The sequence below is a fragment of the Anopheles aquasalis genome, chromosome 3, assembly GCF_943734665.1.
Source record: "Anopheles aquasalis chromosome 3, idAnoAquaMG_Q_19, whole genome shotgun sequence".
NCBI lineage: Eukaryota > Metazoa > Arthropoda > Insecta > Diptera > Culicidae > Anopheles > Anopheles aquasalis.
Window position 1 is genome coordinate 24,561,312 of NC_064878.1, and position 10,284 is coordinate 24,571,595.

Genomic DNA, 10,284 nt, shown 5'->3' on the forward strand with positions numbered 1-10,284 from the left:
CAAATGTCCACGACGCGGTTTTTTGTTTTATTTCTGTTCTGGTGGAAGTTACTTCGCTACTCGGGACGTTGATTTGAATGTAATTGAATGCACACTCGAATGACATTGGTGCTGTGGTACGTTAACGTTCAGTATTTTCGTTGGTGCTCTTGGGCATAAGCATGTTTAGCAATTAGCGCCACTAAACGCGTGTACGGAACGTGCGAGTACGGACACCTTGCTGATGCGCTGGAAATTGAAAGTGGAAATTTAAGGGAACGGTTGTGATGGAAAATGATAAGTAAAGATGTTGAACGGTCTTTTCGTTGCTGGTAACATGTTCGGAGAGAGCGAGGAAAGCTATAGACACGCGAACTAAACGGCAGAAGAACAACGTCCCTTAATTTAGAAATCCAATGAAAGAATATAATTTACTTTGATCCTCTAGCTGTTCAAATTATCTTAATTTAAGGCATTTGATTTTTCTTTATTCGCATATTTAATTTAGTTAACTTTCAGATAAGAAGATTAATGTTTTAATCAATTAATTAACCCAAATATACATCAACAAGGACACCAGGCGACCTGTTCCACTCCATTTTCTTAAAAAAATCTTATTCCCCTCAAGCTTTTCTTAAGCTCTCCCATTGAGCTTTTTATCTCGACGAACGTCCCGAGTGCGAATGGATAGTAACCGCACAGAGCGCCGGGTAACACCTGTTCAAATATCGTTTAAAAAAAAAGTTGTTTTTATGCAAAGTGACGAAGATCGAAGAAAGAAAAACACATTTACTTCACGCACAGTGGCACAAAATTTTCCGACGTGGACGATTTTCTGCACCGTTGAGCAACAATATTGCTGCTGCGGATGGCGCGAGTGATGCTGGCAGTCGTGTGATGCGCGCCGGTTCGGTTCATCAACAACTCGCCGCGCCTGGTGGGCGAATGCGCGCGCCACAAAAGCAACGTGTGCGCGGCCGAGGACTTTCAGTTTCGTTCTAACAGCCACCGCGATCAGTCCTTTGTGATCAACTCGTGCCCGTGGTTGCTTCGACGTTGGCTTCACAACGAGAACCATTTTTTGGCCTCCAAGGAGCGTCTCCTCCGTGGTGTCCGTGGTGCCCGTTCAACCGTGTAGCCGCCTGTAAAGCAACTTAACAATTCCAATTCCCTCGTTCGTTCGTTCGTTCGTGCGTTCGTTCGTTTGACCGCAAAAGCAGTTCAATTACCTTGGACGCAAGTGAAGATCTTCTTCTGCTCGCTACCGCTTCAACCATCTCATACTTTGTTCGAGTGGCCGAGTGGCTTTGTAGTGGTTGGTTTTAAGTTAGCTGTGGATCAATCCGTTTGGAGACTGTAAGTGCCCCTTGCCCCAGCATAAGATGCGCGATCAGTACGCACGAGTTTGAGCGTTTTTCGACTGCCCTGTGCTCGCATTCAGCTCACAAGAAGTGCTCTGTATGTGTGGTGGCCGCGAGTGTCGATCAACCCCAGCCGCCAGCCACCATTACGTTAATGGATTCGCTCATTTTGGCAACGCGACTTTGGCAATGAGTGTTTAAGGATCATTTGGCGTCAGCGTTAGCCCGTGGTGCACAGTTGAGACCGTACGATCGCACTATTCGCACAAAGCTGCGAGTGAAAAAAAAGTGTACCGCGTTGATATTTTTTTGCTCCAGCATTCGAAAGGTACTTGTCCTGGTTTGCGAATTGAAATCCCTGAAGAACGTCGTCGTCCAACGAATTTGCCGGTCATCATCGTGAAGCTCCTAATCATCGTGTTCAAGGGGACAGCGTTCCCTTGCTTGCCGGCGGTTGGAGGGTTTTGCAATTGCCAGAAGCTCGCGTTCCATGTGATTGAAGTAAGTAATGCTAGAGATGCGAAGCGAGTTAATAAACAATATACTGGGGGGGGACTGCGGCCCCCGATCGTACTCAACCTTTGTCGCTGCACGAGGCTGCGTAACAGATTCGTCGCGAGGTTTTATTTTCCATTTTGTTTTTGTGGACTTTTTGGAGAGGAGTTAGATAATCGAAAATTTTTTCTGTCAATGCCGCGACGCGTGACACGCTGTGTCAATGAACGATCGAAAATGTGCTTGCATCTAGTTTGAATGTTTCCGTCTGTTTGATTAAGCCTTCGGTGAGTGGGACGCGTGTGGTCGGTTCGGTTCGGTGGCGCGAGTGAAATCGAGTTCAATGTTAAAAGACGATGACGGTGCATTTGATCAATGCTATTGCATTCTAATGGGGACCCCATGCGTTCGGCTTTGAGCTAATCATAGTATCTTAAAAGCTAGGCGGCCCTATTGTAACTACCCATTGTTGTCGCGATCGCGGCCGTTTTGCTGTGGGATTTCATGTGATCGATTTAATCTTCTACTACTTTGAGTGTAAACTGGAACTGTGTTTTAGCTAATCATACCTTGGGATAAAATTTGAAATTTCCACTAGAACAAACTCTTTTTGTTTCCTGTCGTATATTTGTCACATTATTTAAGAACTTAAATTGTCTTGAACAACGAAAGTCACACTCGAATAATGATTATTCTTCGATCCTTAATCCATAAACATCCAATTTTACGAAAGCTCCTGGATTTCCTACGCAAATTCCAAACAAAGAACTACATTGGAAGAAAGGAATCGCCTAGAATCCATATCCTGAAATATGGCAAGTTCAATAACCATACACCTTCCAGTGGCGCACTTGCTGCCTCCTTCGCCTTGAACCTGTTTCTCCAATCGATTCCGATTCCGCAGTCCAGCTGACAGGCAGCCCGGCAGGAAGTGGCGCTGGTAGCTCCTAAACACCACACAGAGAGAAAAAGGGAGAAGAGAGGCAGAGAAACGAAGCAAAAAGCGACAACAAATTGGCTAGTCAGAACGGTTCTGGTAGGGCCGGGTGGGTCCCTTCCGTGTACCCCCTTCCCCTGCCAAGTGAACGGATCGGCAACGGCATGCACCCGTTTTCCTTGGAATGAATTAAATCGAGGAGCGTGAACCACAAACTGGAGTGAGCGACACTCTCGTCCGCCCGTTGTGGCGCGTAAGGACCGCGCTGATCGCGCTTAGCAATTCAACAAACACCGCGTACCGAGCACGTCAACGAGCACGCGAGCTACGAGCTACCTGTTCGCCCAATAGGGAGGGAACAAGCATGGTGCAAAAAAAAAATATAACATTACAGTCGACCGGCTCCGTGTACGACTCCATTCGATCCACCGTTCGACAGCCTCGATCGGTCATGTATGTCTCGGCGTGATCCGGAGATCCGGAAGATACGGTCGTCTGATAGGCGAGTTGCGTAGCTGCGATCTATCAAACACGCGCGCCACGCCGTTAAACCCCTTTTTTTTCTTTTTTTTTTTACAATTCTCTTCTATCGCCCACTCGCGCACGGTGAGTGTATCCCAAGGTCACTGGAGGACGTCTGGTCAACAGACGAAAAGACACGATCATGTGTCTCTTGGTATCCGCTGCTGCTGGGATGGTATTAATGCATTTCCACGAAATGTAGCAGGCGCCACAACGTGATCAGATCGTACCGGTTCCTTGTGTGAATCAGCGCGAGAGATAGAGAGGCATCGACGTGACTTCTCGCGGAACTTGACGTCCTAAGAATGCTCGCGAATGCCTAAGGTCGTAATTTGAATACCGACCGGAGAAGTGCGGCAAGTGTAGAACGAGATGACATTGTCGCGGAGGAGGATAAACCGTTTACTAGGAAAGCCTTCAGTAAACGGAACTAATACAGGTTTCCATTGTGTCACTCTTTGTAACTTTAAGCCCTGGACTTTGATGGAACATAGAGAAACGCTTTCATTGATCCAACATTCACCTCGCCAGCTACTTTTCATTCTGATCTTGACCTACTCACCACGAACGAAATGATCAAACGTTCATTAACGCCACTTGGAAACAATAAAAAAAAAACTCCACATCAAGCCAATTCAATCATGAAATAATGGCTTAATTGATTGGCGATTATCGCACCTGGGGAGGGGCACGAGCGATCTTCCAATTTCTCAACAGCGAGGATGTGGCTCCCCCTCGTGCCGCTTTTCACCACGCCAAAAGCCCAAAATGAAGACTCATTCCGAGCGCGATTTAACCCAGAAAACCGAAAGCCATGCCGGTGCGCTAATGTTTGCACATATAACATCCCGTCCCGTGGCGATCCAACGCAAAAATACGACTCAATAATGAGACGCGGGGAGGAGGGAAATATCGTGCGATCGGCGCCGCCCTTCCACCGCATCGGTGACGTGCACGATTATGATCGTAGGTCTCGTGCGCATGCTGGCGCGAGATTCGATTAATGGCACTTTTCCGATTTGATGGCCACCTACGGGTACGGTGGTTGGAGTTTTTTCGGCATCGGAACCATAAGCATAGGTCTCGCCAGCCAGTCAGCCATCCAAAGATATGGTGTCACCGGCCATCTCATACCGTTTTAATGAGCAGACACGTTGGGTGCCGGTAGACGAGAATCGCGCAACGGCGATTCACGGTGTTGTAACAGCAACCATCTGCTGCCTCCGTCAACCGCCAGAGCCAGCAGCACATTATGCAAACCACGAACCATTCGTCTGCAGCACGTTTGCTTGGTTGGTTTTTTGGTCGGAAAAACGATTATGATCGAAGGCCATCCGCGAGGCGAGGGTGCGAGCAAAATGGAAGAAAACTTTGCCGCAAGATGCGCACACGACGAACGATGAGCCACAGCGTGCATTACGAAAGTGGTGGAGAGTGCGGAGTTTGAGAGGAGCTTCTTATTGTGGTTTCCCGCCAAATCGATCATCGATCGAGGGGCATCATGTCGTGGTGGATTCTCGCTTGAATGAAGGTAATGCTGTGGTTTGGTTCGATTTAAAGATTCTTACTTCCCGATAGCGGTTCACCGGTTGATGATCTCGCATCCTGCATTTACATAATTGATGAACGGTGCCATCTGTTTTGTTTTTCGGTGATTGAAACGGAGACGAAGAGTGAAAGTCAGTTACAGAGTTACAGAGGAGGTTGGAGCGAGTGGATTTCAAGGTCGCTGAAACGTTGTTGGTGCTGCAATCATTGCTGCGGCGATCGTAGCGCTATCGGATATTAATCTCGCCGTAAGCGCAACAGTCTGCTAGAAGAGAAGCGTGTCAGATTGATAACCAAACAGACGGACACAACATTTATGATCGTGTGTACTGGGCATGGCGTGGCCGAGTTTTCTGGAGTGGAGTACAAACAGTTTGTTAGCTTATCTGAAAAACAATCACAGACAAACGATTTGAAACGACTGTTAAAGGGCTATTGTACCAAAACAATACCAATCCCATATACTTCACATTGATTTCTTTTATTGCCGCCTCTAAGCAATTGATAAGAAAGGGTTTCAGCTATCTCTCTATTAGTCCACAATACCTTCTACTCACGCGATAAAGCTTGTTGTAGACTTACACTCCGGAGAGAATCCATTTACGTCACTACCGAAGTTTGATCTTAGGACTCTCATTTCATTTTAGGCTCGTTACCAAATGATCTTCGGTTAATAACAACAATTTATAAGTTTTTGGAACATCTCTCCAATGAATTTATTGATTTATTGATGTAGATCCCAATGAAACCGAACAAAAGGTGGAATTTACATCGGTTACTCATTACCATCCAAGAACTTACTCCACGCCATTTTTTCGATGGTTTTTCCCTTCGCTCACAGACTGTTTGCGGGGCGGGGGGGGGGGGGGGATTTTTGCAAGAAACGAACCCGCATCGATCGACCTTCTCAAACACCTTTCAGTATAATGAGACATCGTCTCGTGTGGATACAGGAAATGGATGTCAACCTCTTAAATGGGTTCGTCAACACCGGTGAACGACCAATGTGGGACCACAACCGCTCCCAAAACCACTCACGCTTAGGTGATCTACAGCCTTAGTATCCGCTCAGTTCCGGCTTGCGGCAGCTCGAAAGTGGACCACAGACCGGCCTTGCAGAATCCAGTAGGGGGCGTAACCAATCTGCCGCTGCTGCTGCTGCTGCGGAGGTGCCATACCGAGGTCTCGCCATCAGTTTACGGGCGTTTGCGGACTTCCTGCCCGGTCATACCGGTCCGGGAAAGATAAGCAAAAGCCCTGGTTACCGTAAAACAATTAATGTCGGAGCCCGGAGTACTGACGAGGGCAATTACTGGTGGTCCCCTCGCTGGTCCGGCTCAGTTGTTGTCGGTAACGGTTACGCGCCCGAGGGCCTATCACTGAGGTGGACCGAATTGCCAACGGACAGTCAAACAACGAAGCGCATTTATCGCACCACAAACCGTGCCACAAAGCGAGCCTTTTTTATCGCGAGTCTGTTTTTTTTCTCTTGCTTGGCAATAAAACAAGAATCTGTTAGAACGAAGCGAGAGCAATTTAGTGTCACCGGCCGGGGCAACGTGACTCGTGAAGCTTGCGTGAGGGGCACAGACACAGTGTATGTTTTGTCGTTGCTACCTGCGAGGCCTCGCAGGCCATGTCGCTATTGATGAAGGTATTTGGCCTTCAACCTGGAAGTGATGGCTCTAAGCCGCAGGTCGGTACGATGTAATGTTAATGCTTGGGGCGTGAGAAAGGGAAGTGAGCCTAAATCACGATCGCACTACCAACCGTGCAGCATCCGCAGTGATCATTGTCGCGCATCGCTTCGCAGTCGATCAGGTCGGATGCTCGGTGTACCGCGACATATGAGGCCCACAATGTTCACCGGAATCGCTGCCAGTAAATCAAAAGATTGCTCGCTACATGCAAGGTTCCTCAGCAGCAGCAGCAGCAACAGCAGCAGCAGCAGCAAGTAGCTGTTGCGAGCATCTCAAGGTGTGATCGGTGTGGTGGATGCAAAACGATTATGTAATTATGAATTTATTGTTCTGCTGCATCGCGGGATGGTGATTGAGAGCACGGGCACGAGCAGCGATCGACGGAGAAGCCGCTCGTTAGTGACCTACACAGCACTGCAGCAACACTACAGCATGGCATTGAGCTCGATGATACCCGGAGTGACGCATGGATTAACCTAGATTTTCTGTTTGTTCTTTTTTTTTGTTTGTGGCCCTTCACATCGTATGGTAAATTGGCGTTGGTAAAACCATCATGTTCATGGATTTATTGGTGTTCTTACGTCTTAGTGTGCGTCGCTGTTGGCCAGCTTCTAAGACAAGAATTGCATGGCAGATAATTAGCACCTTCGTGCCTGGGAACCATAAAGCGATCGCTGCGCGGCGTACGATCGGTGCTTTTGTTAAACAGCATCTCATAAATTCGAATCCCAGCTGGCGTGGTGGGGCTTTTTGATATTCGAGACAGCGCTCCGGTTATTACCGTGACAATAGTCATCATCAGCCGGGCATTGATGGGAGTGATTGATGTGGGCGCATCGTTAGCTAGCGTCGACATCAGCGAATTGTAATTCTGTGTTGGTGCGCCGTGCCGGTGCAGCACGCACGGTGCAGTGCAGTTACTATGCAAGCGTGCAAGAAGTTCCTGTACCGGCTACGCACAAGCACCGGCTGGCAGCTGAGACGTAGACCGGTTGGCGAGTTTTGCTTTGTGTATGCTAATAGTGACAACGATCGCGTGCACACCTCGAGGCGGCCAGTTTGTGCAGGTGTAGCGCTCGAGATTGAGATTAGTGTCTTATTGCTCGAGCTTTGCATACGGAATTGCATTCGTTGTTGAGCCGGTTGAGCGCTTGATAAATGTTAGATGTGCGAGCAACTGTAGCGAGTGGTTCGTCATCGATCACTTACACCGGTAGTGGCCTCGATTTGAGTCCATTGGAATTGTTTTTTGGGACAATTTATGGCCTAGAAGTGATTCCGCATTGCACTAACAGTATTTGTAATTTTGTTACTACTTCTATTCTTCCTCAAGATAGAAATTAAAAGGCTTATGAAGTATAACAGGAAATTCCATGACCTTGAAAATGTTTACTAGTTAAACCAATACTTGCAACACTTAATAAAGCTTGCAATGAGTCTTTATGAGATTAAAGCTATAGTTGATAACTGCTAATTGAATTATAATGAGGTAAAAGAGCGATATAAATTCATTAAGGAATGGTTTAACGAAATAGAAAATGTTCGATGCACATTGAAGAGCAACGAAACGTAAGGAACGTAATGCGTCAGTACTTCTGCCTCGTGAGGTTATCAATTATATAAACATTTTTAATTCAGTTTGTTTATTAATTTTTTAAATATTTTAAACTAAACCCGAATTATCCTGTATTTGTTAATAAATAGTATGTACCTGTAACAAAAAGATTCAAACGATATGCTTAAAAATGCAATTAAATTTGCTTAATTTCCGTAATGAAATAATGAAATTAAGCTAAAACAGTATTGTTAGCGATAATCTATGATGCATTATTTATAAATTATCTCAATTTTTCACACCATTCCACTCGGCACGATTCGAATATCGATAGGCATCTGAAACGCCTTCTCAAATTAAGGGTTCGTCACTTATGCATGAAGTCTATCGTTTGCTCTTATTAATCCAGTGCGTTTTCGCGTGAATTACGCCAATAAAACCACATTTCACTACAAAAAAGGATGAAATAAACATTAAAACAGACCTGTACAATGCTCTAGGTCAGCTCTCAACCAAGCCCACCCCACACTAGAATGGAAAGAACGGGGCGCGCGTGGCCTACCCGCCACTCCGCAAACCAACCATTCGACCTCCGACGTCACATTCCACAACAAACGGTGGCGCACCGCATCAGCGAAAATACGGCTTTACGGTGTTGCTACTTTCGTCGCCCTCCGCCCTGGCCTTTGAGGCGACACAAACCGCGGCGCATTATGCAGAGTATGGTCGCGCGCGCGCGCCCACGGTACAGTTCAGTGATGAAGTGTGTTCCGGTGCTAAGAGTGGTGCTACTGTACGGGTTCAGCCTGAACCTGATGCTGCTACGATCGGTCGAGTCGTGGGACCTTCGATCGATCGGCATCGATCAGTTCCAGGTGCGCCACGTATCGCTCTACCGTAATCGTGCCTTTCTGGCCATTGAGTCCGCCACCACGAATGGTAAGTGAAGGGACACCAGCCAGCCACCCAACAAGGGTGCGACCAGAGTGTTTGAAACCGAATCTCGAAAATCCCTTCCCCATCACAAAAGTGACACTAGTGGAAGCTTCTTGGCCGGAGAATCTGCCCGGCTATAACCACCGACCACGGGTACTGTCGGAAGATGCCGATGCGGACACTTGCTGGAGCCTCCAGAGCGTCCTGTGCACCGATGTCGATCGACTGGCACGACTCTGGGTGTTGAGTGGCCCGGGCCGTGATGCACGCCGCTGCCCGCCGAAACTCCTCATCCGCAGTTTACTCTCACCACAAACGACGGCCGAGATCCAGCATCAGTTTCGGCGCGATCTGCCACCATTTCAAACGCTCGTCGTCGATCCAGTGCCGGCCGAGGATGGTGATACGCGAGCCTTCATCACGCTGCACGATCAGGACTATCTGTTGCTCTACTCTCTCTACAAACAATCGGCAGGGATGCTTCGCTTCGAGTAAGTCACGCCGAGTGCACCCTTCAGGACCCCTCCGGACTCACGCTGGTTCCTTTCCCCCATTTGTGTGACTTTTCCGTAGAAAGAACGATCTTACGTCACTGCATCCAATCTCACTGTCCGAGCTAACGCTCAACCACAACCAGCTGTACGTGGCGGACACGGTGAACGATCGATTGTTTTCACTGCCGATACGGAACCTGCGCCAGCTCGCTTTCCCCGAGGAGGACGGTATCGAGCGGATCATTCTGAAGACGACGATCAAGTACATGGGGCAGCTGTTGGGCCATCCACGCGCACTGCGGTTAGACTGTCGGGACAATCTGCTGTACATATTGCCGCGCGATGGTGCGATCGTCGTGTGGAGCGCCCACCGATCGCTGAAGGCCGAAAACCATCGTGTCGTCTTTCAGCAGAGCGATCCGATCGCCCAGATCATACGCGGTGTAGGGGGTAAGGCTTGGGCCGTCTCGGCAGACTACGTGTCGCCAGCGACGCGCCGCCATTGCGTCAAGTTGATCGTGTAGCGATGGTGATCGAAGGTAGGCGTCCGGCATTGTTGAACTGTGATAGCGGAGAGTTTGCTTTGAAGTTATTTGTTATTTGTTAAGTGTCATTTGATTTTGGGCTCAAATAAAGATGATTTGTTTCGTGTTTTTAGTAGCCTTTTACTTAGTTTATGTAAGGTAAATGGAGGGCTTCATTTTTCTTCATTTTTAATATTTAGTTTAAATTCCACATTTCAATAATTAAAGAATTG

The 10,284-nt window shown here is 47.8% G+C and overlaps 2 protein-coding genes across 3 annotated transcripts in view; both read left to right on the plus strand.

The window, feature by feature from the left end:
- The first annotated feature begins 987 nt into the window (after positions 1 to 987).
- Positions 988 to 10,284, plus strand: part of LOC126577815 (sodium-dependent nutrient amino acid transporter 1-like) — a 13,980-nt gene continuing 4,683 nt past the window's right edge. Inside the window, exons 1-2 of one of the 2 annotated variants that reach the window (XM_050239772.1) lie at positions 988 to 1,586; positions 1,659 to 1,841. The gene's annotated coding sequence lies outside the window, so the exon portion shown is untranslated. Of the gene's footprint in view, positions 1,842 to 10,284 lie in introns of both variants that reach the window. The other variant, XM_050239773.1, reaches the window with a different exon arrangement.
- On the plus strand, positions 8,856 to 10,091 carry LOC126577826 (uncharacterized). The gene is made up of 3 exons (XM_050239785.1): positions 8,856 to 9,036; positions 9,128 to 9,524; positions 9,607 to 10,091. The coding sequence occupies exons 1-3, from the start codon at positions 8,856 to 8,858 to the stop codon at positions 10,049 to 10,051; spliced, it is 1,023 nt and encodes a 340-aa protein (XP_050095742.1). The 3' UTR covers positions 10,052 to 10,091.